The 19,782-nt window shown below is 39.3% G+C and overlaps 1 protein-coding gene and 1 long non-coding RNA gene across 2 annotated transcripts; both read left to right on the forward strand.

Annotated features, from left to right (window-relative positions):
• The first annotated feature begins 9,579 nt into the window (after positions 1 to 9,579).
• Positions 9,580 to 16,923, forward strand: LOC131255809 (uncharacterized). Its single transcript, XM_058256675.1, has 3 exons — positions 9,580 to 9,799; positions 14,987 to 15,054; positions 15,140 to 16,923. Exons 1-3 carry the CDS (start codon positions 9,700 to 9,702, stop codon positions 16,880 to 16,882), a joined length of 1,911 nt encoding a protein of 636 aa, XP_058112658.1. The 5' UTR covers positions 9,580 to 9,699; the 3' UTR covers positions 16,883 to 16,923.
• Positions 16,924 to 17,140: 217 nt separating this feature from the next.
• On the forward strand, positions 17,141 to 17,659 carry LOC131255810 (uncharacterized). The gene is made up of 2 exons (XR_009176469.1): positions 17,141 to 17,355; positions 17,547 to 17,659. It is a non-coding gene; the product is annotated as an uncharacterized LOC131255810 (long non-coding RNA).
• Positions 17,660 to 19,782: the final 2,123 nt, after the last annotated feature.

A 19,782-nucleotide genomic window follows, 5' to 3' on the forward strand; every position in this document is an offset into this window, starting at 1 on the left:
CGGAGGGCTAGCTAATTCTACGCGCGTGGAGCGCTTCCCGCACGCGCGCGCCGATATGGAATAACATAAGAAGGAGCGGAGCGGATTGTGTCTTGTGCCACACACCACGGACCTTGGTAGTGTGTCGACATGACCTAGTTCTGTGGGCCCTACCATGACGAATGTGTTATATCCCCACCGTCCATCCATTTTTCCAAGATAATTTAAGGGTATAAGACGAAAAAGTAAGCATGCCTAAAGCTCAAGTCGATCATACCATAGGAAGCAGTGGGGAGAGTGACGCCTACTGTTGAAACCTTCCCACAGTAATGGATATATTTATCGACGCCATCCATCCCTTATCTCCAATATGCTCGAAAATCTATCTAACGCTGAAACATTTAATGCGACCACAGCCTATTATATGGTGTAGTCTACTTTAGCGTTGGATCTGTCATGTTTTTGTGCTCGCACCTTGAAACAGATGGGCTACTCCCCTGCCACCTGCCCATGGCTGGTAAGTTGGCCCCACAAAGATGTATGCGTTTCATCTCTGCTGTCCGTCTTTTTTTTTTTTTTTTATCATTTGATGGTACGAGATCGAAAATGAGGTATATCCCAATCTCAAGTGGACCACGTTACAGGAAATAGTGGAATGAATGTCAACCAATTAAAATTTTGGGGGGGGGGGCGCTTTCCCGTGGTGTGGCCCACTTGAGATCTATATCCCTCTCATTTTTTGGATCAACCCTAAAATGATAGGTAAAAATGGATGAATGGAATGGATGAAACACATACAATATAGTAAGGCCACAGAGCACCAGACAAGTAGCCAATCCGCTTCCACATCACTGTAGGCCCGCTACAGGAGGGATAATTTTTTACTAGCAGCCTTTCATCCACCTCCCTCTATTTTTCGACTCAAACAAAATCCACCGTATTAATATAAGACCTCTGCCTACATGGATAACCCAATAAAGGCAAAAATACTCTTACTTTTCGGCCGCTTTTACCTAAGCTTGGGGATATTTTCGTCCAAAACCCTCTACTCATGTATGGAAAATCTACTTTACAAACCTAAGTTTTCAACCGTTGAGATTAAAAAAAAAAAATTTAAAAAGAGCATAAAAACAAGGTATCTACGGTGTTAATTTTTTCCACCGGAAGTGCCTGTTTGTGGGCAGAGACCGGCTGCGTACGATGCAATCTACGTCTGTTTATTTGCCATCCACCATGTTTAGAAGGCCACACATCTGGATGAATGAAAGCACAAATATGAACTTGATTTAAAACTTTTGGGGCTTCTGATAACTGAAAACACAAATATAAACTTGATTTAAAACTTCTGTGGCTGCCGTGAGCTTTCGATGATAAGCATTCAATCAACCATGCTTTATGTAGTGTGGTCCACTTAAGATTTAAATCTGACTGGTAGTTTACCACGTTCTGTTAAAAAGGTCTGAATAATAGATGAATTGTGAAGATACAATAAAACCTAATTGGGCCCACATAACTTGGTGATGTAAACACACTGGTGCCTGACTTTGTCAAAAGCCTTTTGCAGGAAGTCGGCAAGTTCCTCTTTTGGATGTTATGTAATGCCCACTAGGATATCTATGAAATATCCATCAGTTAAACTAATTTTCAAAATCATTCCAAGACATGAAACTAAAGTCTCAAGTAGATCTAAAACTAAGTGGGCTAAACAAGAGTGGAGATTCACCAACCCTATTTAAGCATTCATGTGAGTTTAGTATCATATTTTAAGTGGAAATGTACTTATAAACGGTTTAGATGGCATGTAAACATAAGGTGGAGGTAGAGGTGTACATGAACTGAGCTAGCTTAGTTAGCTCGCTCGACTCGACTCAGTTTGAAGCTGAGTTCGAGCTGAGTCGAGCTGATTTTTTTAGCTCGAAAATGAGCTCGAGCAGAGTTTGAGCTGGCCCCAGCTCGACTTGACTTGGATCGAACCCAACTCGAATTGAACTTGAATCGAACCAATTTGGTGACTCAGTTACTTTGATATTGATGTTTGCTCACCAAGTGTTTGATAAAATGACTCAAAGAAGTGTGGCTAGTGGCAAGGAAGGTATGTATATGAAACCATCACCCTTTTTTTCTTGATTTTTTTGTTGCTTAGAAAGTGTTTGATAAAATACTTGTAAAACCATTGCTATTGTCTCAAATACAATGAGATTTTGAAGGTGCAGTCTAGGTGTTTATGAAAATGTTGGAATGGCGAACTTGGCTCGAACTAGCCCGAGCTGCTGACCGAACCGAGCCGAGCTGGCCAGTCGAGCTCGAGGACCGAGCTGAGCCAAGTTCAAGCTGAGGTCAGCACATGGCCGAGCCGAGAAGCTCGACTCGATGTCCACCCCTAGGTGGAGGTCGTGAAGGTTTCAAATGGTAGAAAACTCTTTCTTAGAGCAACCTAGAGTTCTAGATTCACCTGATTTTTGATATATCTCATGTAATGATCTGACAAAATGGATGGACACCAAACATTATGGTGGGCTCTGCCTAGCATCCGAGGTAGGAACTTCATACTAAAGGCTTTCAGAAACTCGTCTCACCCAAGACGGTGCGGCCTAGACCCAAGTTTGGGCAGGGTTTTAACAAGAAGTTTTTGTGCTTGGATGCCAAGTAAGGTGCACCCTGATGTTTGTGAGAAATTCACATTATTCGTCTATTTTTTGAGTTTATTTTAAGACATGAGACAAGAAATGAGACATATCCAAAACTTAAGTCCACCAAGTGGGGAGTCTTACCGCCGTTGAAACATTCATGTGGCCACAAAAGTTTATTATCAAGTTAAGTTTTGTGTAATTTCACTGCATTCCAATGAGAAATATCTTATAAATGGGTTGGATTGCATATAAACATCAAGGTGGAGCTCAAGAAGATTTCAATGGTAGGAAACTCTTTTCTTGTTTTTTCCTCTTGTATGGCCTACTTGAGTTTTGGATACACCTCATTTTTTGTCTCGTGTCCTAGAATGATTTCTAAAAACGAATGGACAGGGTGGATTTCTCACAAGCATCATGGTGAGCCCTGCCTATCATCCTAGCACCGGCAACTTCTAGGAAAGGCTTTTACAAACCACCTCCATGTAGCCCTTACCGTAGGGTTTTGTAGGGCCTACCATCACATATGTATTATGTATCCACTCTGCCTATGTGTTTTTCCAAATCATTTAATGACATATTTTAAAAAACAAGCAAATCCAATCTTCAGGTGGACCATGGGAAACAATGTTGATTGACCACTGACAGTCGCCTATTTAGACACTCACAATATGTTGTTTAAAACCGGTGGGGCAATTATTGGAGGGTGGGATTCGTTCTCTAATAATGGGTGGCACCTTACCTTCCATACAAAATGACTTTTGTAATGCAAAAACATAATGAACAAAAATACTCACAACTAGCAACGATAAGCAACTGCAAAGGACCTTTCACATAAATGAATTGCTTGTATTGAAATAGAATCAGTCCAGCGTATAAGTATAGACTTAGATAATAGCCAAGGATTACAACTACTAAGCTATCGCTACTCCTAATGTAGGACTAAGCTATTGGATTGCGATAAGGAACGTAAAAGATAAATTATGCTAGGATAATTGAAATATAGATTTTGATATGTGTTGATTGGGTTGGTTGGTGTGAGACCATTTGCTTCGTTCATATCTTTTTTTATATTTATAGCCTTCTTTGAGAAATGGAACCATTTGGATGTTCATCATGTTTAGCGGTTATAGTGATTGCTTTGGCACCACTTTTCTTCTAGGTTCTTCTCGTACTCCTGCCCCAGTAATGGTTTTAGCACCACTTTTCTCTCAACCACATTGTGTCTTTTGTTGCTTCATCACACTACGTCTCTGTAGACAACGCGTATTATCTAATTAACGCTAGCTATCACTTTTGCAAAATATGCTCCACGTATCCTATTAAATCTCATGCGTGTTATATAATCTTCATGCAATGACATGTATCACAATTGGTTCTTTTAAGAATAGCCAAAGACAAGGTTCTTTTAGGAATAGCTAAAGACAGGGTGCAACATTGCCCCCCCCCCCCCCACGGGGTCATTTTGCCTTTGGTTTAAAATGTGACAGCGACGTTTGGCTCGTTGTTCAATGTATTAAATACAATCGCTTTTCTTTCCATGTGTCTGTTCCCCATCACTTTCGCTTAATCAAGACAAAAATCGAATAACTGTTTCTTGCTTTCTCTCAGTAGATGTCTTCGGGGGTGGCATTTATTGAATAGCTTTGATTTTTTAAGGATCAAATTCAATTCCCTGATGCCTGATAACAAACTTTTATAATTTTTTCAATGACATACCGATTGTGCACATTGTCGAGTTCATTTTCAACTATTTTTTACTGAGCTCGAGAAAGACCAATGATAGATGTTCATGATGCTCTTCGTGATCGCAAGACCGAACTACCAAATCGTTGATATATTGTTTAACATGTTTATGCATCATGTCTTGGAAAATATTATGCATCGCTCTTTGATACGCAACCTCGGTATTCTTCTCTTTTTTGTTTTTTTGGATTAACTTGTTTGTACACACCCATGTCAGTACACACACTCAATGTTAGCCACCATCACTAGGTAGGAATCGATACCAAGACTTCAAGTGATGGTATTCTTGAATGAATGACATAACCTTGTAACAGTAGATCCCCATAGATGTCCTGAATGTCGTAACCTCATCATCCTTAAGCGCCATGCGTATAATTAAAAATAGATGAATAATGCAAGAGAAAATTCCATCTCATACCAACCCAATTAAATCAAACAATTGTCTTTCAATTATCATTTCAATCACCAATCAATTTACATTCTATAGCGTGATCATTTACTTTTCCCATCAAGCAAATTACATTCCTTAGTGTAGTCGTTTACTTTCAGCTTCCTACTTACATTCTGTAATGTAATCGGTAGCATTAATCAGGTAGCTGATATTTTTAGCGATAATTTGAGTCTATGCTTGCACACTAGATTCAACTCTTCACTTGGAATGGTATTTTACAGTTGTTCACCATAATCAACGGTAAGAATCCATTTCTCATTTAATTTTATTTGTATTGAAAAGTCATTTCATACGAAAGTCAAAGGTATAACCCATCATTATATTACGAACTCCATCTAAATATCCCTTGATGTTGTTTATGCATTGATTGAGTGGTCGAATAGACGGTCAATCTCATCATATCTCGATTATATACAACGTGTTTGGTTTGAATTAAGCCGCAATTTCAATTCTAGCAAGCACGGGTATCTGCACTAGTATAATCGAAAATAGAATCATTCTTGATTTCCTATGAATAGGTTGGGTGTGGAGTAGGTATTACCCCCACCTGTTCGGAGCTCGCGACAGGCTGAGGGTTCGTTGGGCTCATTATGTATGGCTTTTATCTACACAGTTCATTCAAATTTTATATCATTTTAGATTATTAACATAAGAAACCTTCTTTGGGCTCACTGTATAGTTTATTTGCCATTCACAATATTGATATGATCGTATACAACTGGATGAAGGGGAAAAACAAATATCGTCTTGATTCAAAACTTTTGTGGCCCCTAAAAAAAAATCAACGGAGGAATTTAATCTCCACTATGTGGTCCACTTAAGCCTTGAATTTTCCTTTTTTTTAAGCTCATAACCCAAAATGACATGAAAAATTGGATGGACAGTGTGGATGAAGTCCATACACCACGAAGACCCCTCAAGCCCAACTTGTCCGGAGCTCGGAACAGGTGGGGATAATACCTAATCCGCGCCCGAACAGGTTTGATGGTGATAAACATCACGGTGGGACCTAGGAAGGTTTCAACGGTAGAGCTAGGCATCAGACTAAGTTTGATTAGATTGGGTCCAACTCGACTCGGTCCACATTCTACATGGCCCAATCCAAGCTCAGATCGATCCGGGACCGAGTCTGGGTCATCCGTCTTGGACCGACCCGAACCCCTACTGGCCTGAACCGAATCGAGTCCAACTTAATCAGGAAAACCGAGTCGGATCGGATTGGGCAAGGTTCGGATCGGTCTTCTATTTTTTATTTTTTATTTTGATTTTTTTTAAACAAAAAATATGGACGGCATGGATGAAACACATACATCATGGTGGGGCCGCATCGACCATCCGCCATTGGCTGGTGGCAGGGGGAGTAGCCGATTCGTTTCTAAATTGGAGTTAGGAGGGGAATAGGCGGGATAGAAGAAGACTACTAGGAGCGGCGAGATTTTGGCAGAGGAGAGGGAAGTAGATTACGCACTGTGTTAAGCATACTGGGTAAACTATGCAGGGCCCAACATGATGTATTTATTTTATCCACTCCGTCCATACATTTTGTAATTTAATTTTAATAAATGGGACAAAAAATAAAGCATATCCAAAGCTCAAGCGGAACACACCACAGGGAACAGTGTGAATTGAACATCTACCGTTGAATTTTTTTTTAGGTGGATAGACATTTTGGATCAAGGTGATATTTGTTTTTTTCCTTTCATCCATGTTCTTGTGATCTTATGAACAGGTAGGATGACAAATAAATGTTAATATGGACCCTAGGAAGGATACGACATTCTCTGAGTTTTAACTTGACTTCAATCAATTATCTCCTACGGACTTAGAAATCATTGAAAACTCAAACAGATCACGCTGGAAGCATACTCGGCACGTGCCGAAAATAACCAACAGACTAGATTGGCTGACACCAAATCCAGTAGCGATTCGGTCACAGCCAAGCGTCCAAACTCCGAAACCCCTGAAACTCTCCATATAATGCAACCGACAGGCGTAAATGGATAAAATGAATACTCTCCACCCATGGATCACTCTCTGTATCATTTAGTTCTTCCGAATAGCGTTGTGTTGAGGTGTGAGATGTCATATTTTCAAAGTCAGAGAAAAATATGGTCGTCCCGATATATAAAATGGCCATTGTATTATTGGAGGCAAATCCTGACCGATTAGGATGATTTATGATTCATTGAAAATATGGTCAAATGATCTTCCTAATAAACTTAAGTTTCTTCTAATTCGAATCATGATGAGGAAGATCCAACTCGTTTATCAAAATCATGTATTGTCGATTGATCAAAATCAGAAAAACTTTGGCTGCGCTTTAAACTAGCCAAAAGGGATCTAATCGAGAAGATTTCAGTTACAATGAAAAGCTTATTAGATGACGTTTTTAATGATCCTAATATCATCAAATGCAGACCATTGGTCAAGTTGCGAACAACTGATTTCATAAGTTGGATAGACATATTTTCGACACATCAAACGAGGTCCAATTGAAGTGATCCTAGTTTTGTTAGAAAACTTATCTGATTATCTTTCTAACGAGATAAATATTACTAAAAACGGACAAGTAATGAAGAAGATATGAGCGTTTAAACATTTACAATAAAAAAACAAAAAGTAATAATGACTTTTTATATTATACATAATATATATATATATATATATATATATATATATATATATATATATATATATATATATATATATATATATATATATATATATATATATATATATATAACATTAATCATTACCTTACATTATACTTATATATATATATATATTTATATATATTATATTATATAATATATTATAATACACATATATGCAACATAACATGCAGGGCCCACCAGTCAAGGGCGGGCGCCCATAATTTAGTGTGGGTGCCCACAACATGACCATATGCAATGGTTGTCTGCAACATGAGCCGCTGCCTATATAAGACACCCAAGGACGAATAAGAGAAAAGATTAACAGGGAGAGAAGCTAGGGAAGAGAGTTTAAGCAAACAGAGAAAAATAGAGAGGGAGAGAGAGAAAATAAAGAGTAGAAGAGAGAGAAAAATACAGAGTGTCTGAGTGTTGGAGTTTGCTTGGAGGTGCTCCCCAAAGTACCTTAAAGATTTCCATCGTGCCGAGATGCTGCCCAACACAGGAGACAAAACTGGCCATCAAAAGAGTCAAAAAAGCTAAAAATTTATCCGTTTCTATTTAATTTGCATTCCACTCCACACATTTCTATTGCATTAATCACTTCCACATTTTATTCTGCATCATTCTCCATTTTTCATTTTTCACTTTATTTGCCTGCGCAGAACCTTAAATCCTATGAAGTAAGGTTAGTTAGCGTTTATTTTCATTAACTATTTTTTACTTTATTTGCCTACCTAGAGCCACCTGACTCTGTGATGTAAGACTATATAACTTTTTTTTTTTTTTTAATCTCTGTCTGACCAGGATCTTAAATCCTGTGAAGTATGGCTAGTTAGCATTTTATCTTATTTACTGCTTTTATTTTATTTGCTTACCCAGGGTCACTTGGCTTTATGATGTACGTCTAGATAACTTTTTTTTTCTTATCTCTGCCTGCCCGACCCACCTGGGTTATATAAAGCATGGCCAAATATAAAATGCCGAAATTCCATTAAATTCTCAAAAATTACAAATTTTGTAAAGTAGAGACCGCACATTGTGAGGGCGAAAAAGAGTGCTTAAACCCTTTTTTTTTTTCGTCACCAAGACCCTTACTCGAAATCTACGGCCGCAGACCAACCGCTGGAGTCACTTGAGTTTGAAAATCGTGAGATTGCCTAACTTCTAAACGATTTTACGGTTCCTATCCAGCTGTATATTTTATGTTTCATTTAGCTAGTGACGACTCCAAATCAAATACATTTTTACACCTGAGCTAATAGCACACATAGCCAACAGTAGCAAAAATCAATACGAAAGCCAATAAAGCGAGGGCACCACCACGCTCGTGCGCGCGTGTGGGGGAGGCGTCTACATATGCTAATATTTATATTTTCAGTTCATCCCAGTAGGATTGGCGTTATTAACTGTATGGATGGCTTGTAAACATCATTGACCAACCTAGGGAGGTTTCAACGGCTGTAATTTCCCTAACCACCTTTTTCATTTAATACGGCCCATTTGAGTCTTGCATCCGGCTCATTTTTCATCCAAAATGATAAAAAGAGCTCACAAAACGGACGAAGGGAGTGGATTCCCGAAAAACACCACGGTTGGCCCCACCAAAGTTTACAGTGCTGGAACATCTTACAAAGGCCCTCGCATGAAATCCGCGTCCGCGAATGACCCTGCCATTAGCCGACGGCTTGTGGTCGGTGCTCTGTGGGCCCCACCATGATGTAGTTATTTCATCCATTCCATCCTTCAATTTTTCCATATCATTTTATCATATGACCCCAAAAATAAGGTAGATCAAAATATTAATGGACCACACAATGTTGATTGAACACCCACCGTTAAAAACTTGTAGCGGGCCATAAAAGTTTTGGATAAAGCTGATATTTCTTTTTCTCCTCGTACGACCTAATTAACAGGAAACATTACAGTAGGCCCTAGGATGTTTTTAACGGTGGGGATTTAATCACTACTGTTTTCCGGTGGTGTGGTCCACCTGAGTTTTATATCTGCCTCATATTCCAGGCCAAGCTCTAAAATGATCTAAAAAATGGATGGACGGCGTGGATAAAACACATACATCATGGCGGGGCCCATACAGCACCGACCACTAGCCACCTGGCTAGTGGCTGCATCACTAGCTAAACGGCGTCCCAGGCAAGGACCGGCCGGGGATTCTAATCGCATCGGTGCTTCCCTCGTATTTAAAAAGAGGAAGAAGAAGCTCCAAAGCTCTTACCATCTTCAAATGCCTTCTTCCATTGAATTTCCTGTATTTACAGAAACCAACCTCGGCACCCGCATTGCAATATCTACTCCTCCAGATATTACAACTGGAGACCTCAAAAGTAAGATTAAAATCCCATCATCATCATCATCTCCATTATCTCGTAATCCCTTCCTTAGTCTTTTATCTTTCTCTGTTTCTTTGATTTGAATCCTTCAAATGAACATCTGATGCTTTGTTTTGATTAAAAAAGTCGGTTCTCGATGTATTTCTCTAGATGGGTTTTGCAATTTTTACTTGGTTGGATGTCCTATTGGTGTGTATAGAGCATTTTGTCATTTGATGCTTTGTGTTTTATATTTTTAAATGTGAAAATGGATTCTTGATGATGCTTGTTGGAGATGGGTATTTGCTATTTTTCGTTATTTGGCTATTTGTTGGGAGTTTATTGAGGTGCCATGTGCTAGAAATATGATTGAAATAGGTTGGAAATAATCGAAGATAATGTTTCTGTAATTTATTGCGGATGTGGGAGGAAAATGGGTGGTTCCAATTCTGTGGAGAAACCGCTGTTGCCAGATGTGCTGCTAGATTAATACCATTTTTCTTACAAGTGGGGCCCAAGTGCATTTCTGTGATCATTGTTGTTAATGTCTTAAATCTGTCAATAACAGGATCTGTTGATGCCATGGACAGACCACCCAATGCCATCGAACAGATGTCGATACCATCTACAGATACTCGATCCCATCGGAAAAATCCCAAAAATTCCGTGTTGGTTGCTGGAATGTTTTAGTGTTGCTACTCGATGTCATCGAAGTGAATTCGATGACATCGCTAGATCCTTGATGGGATGTCGATGCTATTGAAGGTTCCATCGAGCGCATGTAGAGTTGCATAAGTGTCGGATTCCGGTTATGATAGTTTATATATTGGGTGTAATCGGAATTTGGGAAAGAAGAGGTGTATTTGGCCTTTTAATTCCTTCCTAAGGGTTCAAGGGCATAGCTAGGGCTTGTGAGGTAGATTCATGGCTTGTTCGAATCGGTAAGACTCCATCTCTTATAATTTCTACTTTCATAGTGCATTACTCGTCGCTTTGTGCCGTGGTTTTTCTCAAAAGGGCTTTTCCATGTAATTTGGATTGTTCTTGTTTGAACGTGGTCGTGCGATTGCGTGTACCTTGCTTGATTCGTCTCTATTTGTTTCCATGGTTCCCCAACAATTCAGTCTCGCGGGCCCCACAGTGGATGTGGATGCTTTGCTGAAGATTCCCTCCGACCATCTTCGGCATCCAGAGTTTCGGTCTAGAAATGGATGGTTATAAGTACAACCAACAGTCAGTGAGTGATGGAAAGTAGTGCAATGATTGGATGGTTAGCTGGATTTTTTGGTGCAGGTGGTCTTGGCTCAATTGCCAAAATAAGGTGTGCCCTGCCCCGGATGATATTCTTGGTAGCCCATTGATCCTATCTTTCATTTAGATATAGATTAGAGAATTGCTATTATGATGTTGGATCATGGAAACTCAATGAAGTGGAATCTCCACCAGATGTGGCAAGCATATGTAGCAATTGGGGCTTTTGATCTGGCTGATAACCAAGCAATTGGGCTGTACGACAAAAATTGGGGTCGTTGGACTATCCTTGCCATCTGATCATTGTAGGTTTTACCCTTTAAATATGGGCTGCTGCCCAATTTTTTCAACTTCGTGGTAATTCCTCTTTTGCAGGTCACTAATCAAATGGCCATCACAGTCTGATCACCTTGATTTTTTTTGTGGCTCACCCACATGATGCCCAACCATATCAATCGCTATGGTCAATGGTGAAGATGTGGAAGCATTAAAAAATGGAAATGATTTTCTAGAATTCAATAAAATTTTTGGAGCAATTGTTTGGAACAAGCTGGAGCCCTATGAAATTCATAGTGGTCTTTGAAAACCTTGGCTATTTGGAAATGTACATCGGTAGTATTATTTGAAAAAAAAAATCAATTGGTCCTTTTTATGGGTGCCAAAGGGCCATGCTAGCCTATTAGGATCTTGATAATCGGTCCTTTATATGGGTGACAAAGGGCAATGCTAGACATGCCTATTTAGGATGTTAATGTGCTGGCTTGGGCCTGAAATTAGGGGCTTGATTACCAAACAAGCCCAGTTTGGACCTGACCTGACCTTTTGGCTCAATTACTAATCGGGTTGTGCTCCGACCGATCTGGCCCAAGTCTAGACCTAACCCATTATCTCCCCAACTCCTTTCATTGTAACAGAGGGCTTTCAAGTTATCATAGAGTTTACATACGATAAGCAAGCAATTATATTGTTGTTTGCCAAACAGGGTGGATAGAGAGATTCAAGAAAAGGTGGCTAAAGCTCTTTTGGTAAGGTTGAGGATTTTCTTAAAATAAGTTTTTGGAAAATTCATTATGGAGGGTGACTTAAGTAATGTGTTTTTGTGGACCTCAATCAATAAATGCATTTTGATTGAAGAGATCAAAGCTGCAGTTTGGGATTTGGGGAGATAAATCTTCTGGTCCAGCCGCAATTTGGGATTTGGGTTCCTTCTCAGTGCAATCTTTCTATGGATCCCTCACCCTCCCTCCCTCATCAGTGAGATGTTGTCATACATGAGATATTTGGTTTTACAGAGTGTCTCCAAAAGTTGTTGCTTTTATGTGATGGGTGAGCAAAAATAGAGTGCTCATGGTTGATAACCTGAGGAAAAGAGGCATGATTCTGCCTAATGTGTGTCTATTGTGCCTCGAAAACGTGGATCATCTCTTCCTTCATTGTTCTCTCACTCTGGAAGTTTGGTGAAGAGTCCTTTATTTGACTGGGGTTTCGTCATGCCTGAATCTATCAATGGCCTCCTTTGTTCTTGGCATGCAAATCCGCGGGGGGAGATCTCTTCTTATGGGTTTCTCATGGGCTGTGTCATTAGAGAGAGAGAGAGAGAGAGAGAGAGAGAGAGAGAGAGAGAGAGAGAGAGAGTCGATATTTTAGAACTCTTGGGCTACACAACCCCAATTTATCGACAACATCTTAGTTTTCTTAATCACTTGGGACAAGCTTGATTACTTTAAATTTAAAAATCCTATGTTTTCTTTTGTTCCATATAATGTCAAGAGGGAGCATCCTCCAAGGTTCTTGCCAGTTGACATGAAGGGCCCATCACCCGAACCATCCATAACATTCAATATTGAGTTCGGAAGAGCCCACTCTATTTCAAAAAGAGTAAGACCAAATGGAAGAAGTCACTGAGAATCAAAGAAAAAATGGTCGATGGTTTCCTCTCCCTGAGACATGAAATGCATTTTTGCAAGCAACCAATTTCTTCTCTTAAGGTTCTCTATTCTAAGGATCATTTTAGTTGTGACTGTCCAATCATAATGCCTCGACAAGGTAGGGCATTGGTACCCCAAACTTTTTTCCCGAGGGGGGAGCTTAGGAGACAAAGTTCTTCAAGGAGAAACAACCTTGTTGTAAGGAGCCCACCATTCATCATCTTCTTCAAAGGGGTATTAAGGCGACCCAATGTGGGAGGTCCAAAAGGTCAATAACCTGAAAATTGCATAGGTGAAGTCCTGATTCCAAACAATTTCTTCATCCTCTAGTTCATAAGAATCTCTCACGAGCGTGTTTCGCATAGCTAGAGTATAGAGTCGTGGAGACCTTATAGCTAGGGGCTGTCTTGCAATCACAAAGCTTCCCAAAAGCAAACTCTATTGCTGCAAGCCCACTTTGAATCTGATCATTTCTCAAAGATTTCATCCACACCTGTAGTGGAAAGGAAAATTTCAAGATGATTTTCCACATAGACGATCCATTGCTTCTTGAGACATGGCCCTGTTCCCATCATCTTCCTAGTTTCCCGTATTTGAGGGAACTACCTTATTCCATAATGCATCTTGTTCACTTCCAACCCTCCACCATTTGCGAGAATAGCCCAATTTCTTTCCTTAATTCCACCCAAACCAAGCCTGGCTTCCTCCTTTCTCCGTTGGACTTCCTCTCAATTTACATGATGATACTTATCCATCATAAAATAATAATAAAAAAATTCACTGGATGATACGTGCGCCGTTCCTTCTTCCCTTCGACAATGAGTTCCTTTTGGAAGTTCCTTTGGATTTTCTCAAGCTTTTTTTCCCCCACATTGTAAGGAATTTGGAGGAGTGATAGATAATTTGGTGGCGGGTTAGCAAGAGTAGATTTGATCAGAGTAACATGCTCATTAAAGTAGAGGAATGGGTGCTTCCATGACACCAATTTCTTCTTGAATTGTTCAATTGTAGGCCCTAAGAAGCAGGCCAAGATACTGCACAACAATTTTGGGTTTGCCCCACCAGCACTTTCTGTCATTTATCAAAAGAAAAAAAGAAAGAAAGAAAGAAAGAAAGAAAGAAAGAAAATTGTGTTAAGAGAAAATGAGACTTATGAGACTAGAAGTAATGTTTAGTATCTCATTAATTAAGAAAAAGACAAAGGATGTTTATAAGTTATATTGGTCACTAAAACCGATAGTTAGTAGAATGTGTACCTTCCACCTTGATACTTTTGCTATTTCCTTCTGAACTGATAGTCACTTAATATTGTCCCTAAATATTCAAGCTGTTTTTGGATGCACAAATCAATTTAGTAGTGTTCTTGACTGAGATTGAGGAGAAATAGAAGGAATATAAGAAGAAGTGAGAGAGAGAGAAGGGCTGAATAGGTTGTGCCGCCCCTAGCTTCTCCTTATCTTGTTATTAGGGTTTTCAAAATAAATGCGAAAGTATAAAAATACCCTCATGCTTGACTTATTACAGAAAACAAGGCCCATGAACTTAAACTCTATTCTAACACATCATCTTAAGGACTAAAAAGGAAAAACAACTCTAGAAACCGTAATCCCCATGTAAAGTAGACCACACATGGCCACACGCGAGATATCACAGTCCGTCAACAAATAGAAAACATTCAGTTTAACCAAGAGGAAATGGTGAAAATTAATGATTTGTCATAGTATTATACAAGGAAGTAGCCCTCACATATCACTTTCTCAACTCTTAACTCAAAAGTAGCTTAATTGCCATTTGGAGTCCAAACCTTTCATGAACGCTGGCTATTTGGAAGGAAACAACAAAATATCTCTTTCCATTTTATTAGACTTAATTACAATTCAATTCAATGACACTCAAACACACCCTCAGTATTTATGGTGCTAGATTGCCTTTTTTTTTCCTTCCCTTTTTTTTGGATCTGCAGTGCTATATTTCCTTTTTGCATAGATTCTGAAAATGTAACTAGTGTTGAACTGTGACATAGGAAAACTTGGGAGGGAGCACTACCTTTGTTTTCCAAATCTTGGAGAGGTCAGAGTTCATGCATTGATGGTATGGCCTGCAACTATTTCACTTATTTTTGAATTGTAATTTCGAATAGTTCTACTTGGTCACAGTCCTTTGTTTACTTGTGTAGGTGAAGCGGAAGTCATGTTTTTACCACCTTCCAGACTCACTTCTGATAAAGAATGCTTTTCAAGGATTGAAAGGGTCTTGGTTTCTTCGAATGAGTGCAACTCAAGTCCAGCATATACATAGTCAATTAGCGCCCACAACTGATATCAGCAATGCTATGGTTGGTCGAAAAGACAGGATTTCTCAATCGATGAGCGGCAATAATAGTGTCGGTTCATCTGGGATAATATCTGTGACTGGTATCCTCACTAGGTACTTTTCCGAATCCGATGAGAGGAACATATTCAACTGCCAAGCTGAGAGCATAAGAAACCCTAATGAACTGGCCGAGCAGTCTGTAGACTCCCAAATGCAAAAATTAGTAGAAATTCAATGCACCAATAATATTGGTTGTACAACTGGAGTAGAATTTTCCATGAAACAGTATAAGCATAACAAGAACACATCAGAAAATAACATGGTCCATCCATTGATTGATCCTTACATAGAGAAGTCCAAATGTAATATTGTATCCAAGATCAGTAAAAAACGCAGCAAAACTGAATTGTCTGATAAGGAGAGAAGTGTTGCAAGCTATGACATTAATGATGACTGTGGGGACCGTCAAGATAATCAAGTTTCTACTTTTGAGCAGTCTGAGTGTAACATTGCAACTGAGATTAGTATAAACTGTAGCAAAACAAGAGTATCTGCTTCTGTCACGATGGGTATAACGGGTCTTGAAAGGAATGGAAGAGATGCTGCAAGCGATGCCATTACGGTTGGCAGTGGGGCCCATCATCGTCATCGAGATTCTGAGGTAGAGAAGTTCCATTGTAATATTGCAACTGAGATTAGTAAAAAAGATAGCAAAACTGGAATGTCTACTTCTGCTGTGACAAGATCAGGGGGTCTTGATAAGAGGAAGAGAAACGCTTCCAGTGATGACATTGCTGATGACAGCGGGGCCCATCATGGTCGTCAAGATTTCGATGTAGAGGTTTCCAAGTGTAATATTGGATCCAAGATCAGTAAAAAGTGTATCAAAAGTAAAAAGTCTGCTTCTGTTGTGATAGGAGTAAAGGGCCTTGGTAAGAAGGGGATAAGTGATGCAAGCAATGACATTACTGATGACAATGGTGCCCACCAAGGCCATCAAGATTCTGATGTGGATGAGTCTGAGTGTTATGTTGCAGCCAATATTCGTAAAAAGCGTCGGAAAATAGGAGTGTCTTCTTCTCTTGCGATGGGGAGAATGGTTCTTGATATGGAGGGATGCGATGTTATGAATGGGACTCGTCAAGGTCATCGAGATTCTGATGTAACGAATTCCAAGTGTAATTTTTCCTCCATGATCAGTAAAAATCTGAGTGAAAATGAAACGTTTATTTCAGTTGCCACAAGACCATCTGATCCTGATAAGAATGAGAGAAATGCTGCAAGCGATGACATTTCTAACAACAAAGGGGCCCACCAAGTTCATAATTCTTCTAAGTGCGGAATCAACGGTTGTTGTTCAAGAAATGTGGCTAATGATACTCAATTCACTGCCAAAACCCCACCTATAACTCTCTCTCTCCCATTGCTTGCCAACCCGAGTACTGAAACACCAAAGAGCAAGCTTGGAAAAAGTGACGTCGGGAAACGATTCCTCCAGGCAGCAAGCAAACTCAGTATTTCTGCCAGAAAGCAAAAATCCTTTATCTCCGTTTGCCGTTCTAGGACAATGGTGTCATCTACAGTGGACCCTACTTCCCTTGCTTGACATATCGTCTTTGAGATTAGCAATAGTGATGGTTGAGAGAATGGAAGAGAATCCATTTTTCGCAAAAAACCTGTTCTTTTTTGTCTAAATGACTTAGTACTGGTACAGTTGATTGCAAATTTCAAGTCTCTTGCAGTGGATAATCAGAAAACGCCTCTATGCTGTTAAGGAATTGTGATTCACATCTGGCCCATATTAATTGAAGAAATTAACTCCACTCTATAGTGGTCAAACATCTGTTGCTCAGGCCAACATGGACCCTTGGAAGGATTATTTGAGCCATTCATCTAATGAGTCCTGTAGTAGACGTGTGACCTATTCGTCCAGTTAATGGCCTTCAAGCTTCTGATAGTACACTTACAAAGTTTCATGATGGAAACCTTCACGTGGAACTCCGATGAAACGGGCATTACCAATGAAGGAACTTCTATGGGAGAAATGTTAAGGTGATTCATGCAAGGAGAGATAAAAAGGTGAGTCGAATCACACATGCCAGCATGGCACACCTTTTCAAAATCGGGGCCGTGCAACTGCACTGAACGTTTTCCAGCCTAAAAAGTTGGCTGGTCTGCCCATCAGGTGGGTCACATGTTTATGTTCGAATTAGATATTTATCTTGTGAGACTCTATAACGCTCATCTACGTTTTTTATTTTGTCTGGCAGGTTTTGTGCTTCCATTGCCAATTTTCAAAGGCATGTACATCTATAATGAAAAGCTGTAATGTTGTTGAATCTCTGTATAAACGGCAGGCAGCACTGTTAATGTGGTTATGTAAGCAGCCTTCTCCTGCTCATTTCTTTATATAGTTGGGATTTTTCCATATAAACCCCTATTTTTTGGTCCAATCCCATTTAAATCCCTCTTTAAAAAAAAAAAAATTTTAAATTCCCAAATAAGGGCCTTTCGCTTAGGCATATGTTAGGATTTTCAAATGCAGCTGATAAAAAAAAATAAAATTTAAGTCAGATTTTAGAATGAGTTACCTAAAGATATTCGTCTAGATATTATTGAGTTTCTATAATGAAAAAATGGAAATTCTACAGTTAAAATTCTCTTTATTGCTGCCACCAAAACCGAGTGAAAAATCAATACTGCTCCTTCATAATTGAAGGTTTCTCTCCCATCTATCCTAGATGGAGTTTTTTGGTAGCTGCCAAAGAAAGGCGCTTATTTGGGATTAAAGAGAAGGGAGGTGTTTATCTGGAATTGGAACAAAAGACAGCAGTTTATATGGAAAAATCCCTGTATTATTGTGTATTCTGTTCATCCATCATAACACGTGAGAAAGCTTTTGTATCTGTCAACTTCTACACCGGGCAAAGCTTGTACTCTTCAAAAAATCGCACTTATTGGACAATCTTTACTGTCAAACATGAGACATTTGCCCACTGAATGTGAACCATTAATTCTGTAGATTACAAGTCAGATGGTTTGGATAACCCATCAACTGGTCTTTTAAGATATGGCAATTCACGAACAGTCCAGATCTTGTCAACATGCGCCACTTGTATGATTCTTGAATGTTGGACTCAGATCTGTCTGGTGGTTTGGAGAAATTCCGCCCACAAAACAGTAGCTTATGTAAATAGATGAATTATTTGAACTGGTATTCTAACTCTCCCTAAGATATGAACACTATACTCAAGTTTTCAGTATGTATAAGTGGGGCCATTGCTTAGTGATCCAGGCCAATGATCCATTGAGCCACTTGTTGGATGAACCATGCTCCAAAATATTTCATGGGACAATCCTAGACACCAATGAGTGGGCCTTTCTTTAGTTGAATGTGGACCCTTTCTATATGGTTCTTAGGGCTGTCAGCCCGTCCTGGGGTCGGCTTCGAACCAGATTTGAACTGCTCGGCCTAGGCCTATTCAAAATTTTGATTTTGCCTGGCCTGGGCCCTGCCCATTAACAGCCCTAATATTTTTGTGTAGGCCACAACTTGAAAGGATAGGAGTGTCCCATCAAGGAGATCTTTAGGGTTGTGATTTATGAACCATCCATGGTGTCCTGGCATGTTTGGGTCATGGTGCTACAAGTGTGAGGCTTGTATTTTTGATGTGGGTCTGTGGATTGGGCCTAGACTTAGGTTTTGCAAAATTCTGTATTAAGGTCAGGCCTGAGCTTTATGATCTTAATGGTTTGGTTTGGGCCTGAAATTGGGTGCATGATTGCTACATGGGACAGACCCAAGCTTTACTGTTAAATGGAAATAAAAATCAAGCCATTCAAAAGCTTACTGGCCCTTGCAGTGCCCAACACAACAATGATTTGGATCACTAAACGATGGATATACTAGTATAAAATAAAATTTTAAAATATAAATAAATTAAACACAGAAGGGGAGAGGGAGAAATGTTACTCTGGCAAGTATGATGGACGATGCACTGGCAATAAGAAATACTTTAGGCCATTGTTTGGTAAACACTTAAAAATGAGTTCATCTCATTTTAGTTAACATTAATTATGTATTAGAAATCTTGATCTCTATTATGTAAATACTGTTAGCATGAAGTAATTATGTATTAGAGATCAAGGTCTCTAATACACAATTACTGAAATGAGAACAACTCATTTTCAGGCGTCTACAAGAACAAGGCCTTAAAACTTGCACACATGGAATATAAGTAATTCAAATTAAACTGTTCAAATTGTGGGTCCCAATTTGGATGCATCATGCACCAAAAATATCCTGCCTATAGGATTGGTGGACATATATTGGACGGTTAAAATAAAAAATACCTAATCTACCTATTTCAAACTTGATGTGCCCATGAATCAGATGGTAGGATTGTTCAATTTGGTTTTTGAACACTTAGTGAGTTCCACAATTTAGTCAGTTTAATTTGAGTGAATATATGTAATGTGTATAATGTTCAAGTGCTTGTATATCAA

This window comes from Magnolia sinica, chromosome 9 (assembly GCF_029962835.1).
Source record: "Magnolia sinica isolate HGM2019 chromosome 9, MsV1, whole genome shotgun sequence".
Lineage (NCBI taxonomy): Eukaryota > Viridiplantae > Streptophyta > Magnoliopsida > Magnoliales > Magnoliaceae > Magnolia > Magnolia sinica.

Coding starts and splice junctions, on each gene's coding strand:
- LOC131255809 (XM_058256675.1), top strand. CDS start 9,700: ATGCCTTCTTCCATTGAATTTCCTGTATTTACAGAAACCAACCTCGGC. Junction 9,800..14,986: donor TACAACTGGAGACCTCAAAA/GTAAGATTAAAA, acceptor ACTGTGACATAG/GAAAACTTGGGAGGGAGCAC. Junction 15,055..15,139: donor TCAGAGTTCATGCATTGATG/GTATGGCCTGCA, acceptor TTACTTGTGTAG/GTGAAGCGGAAGTCATGTTT.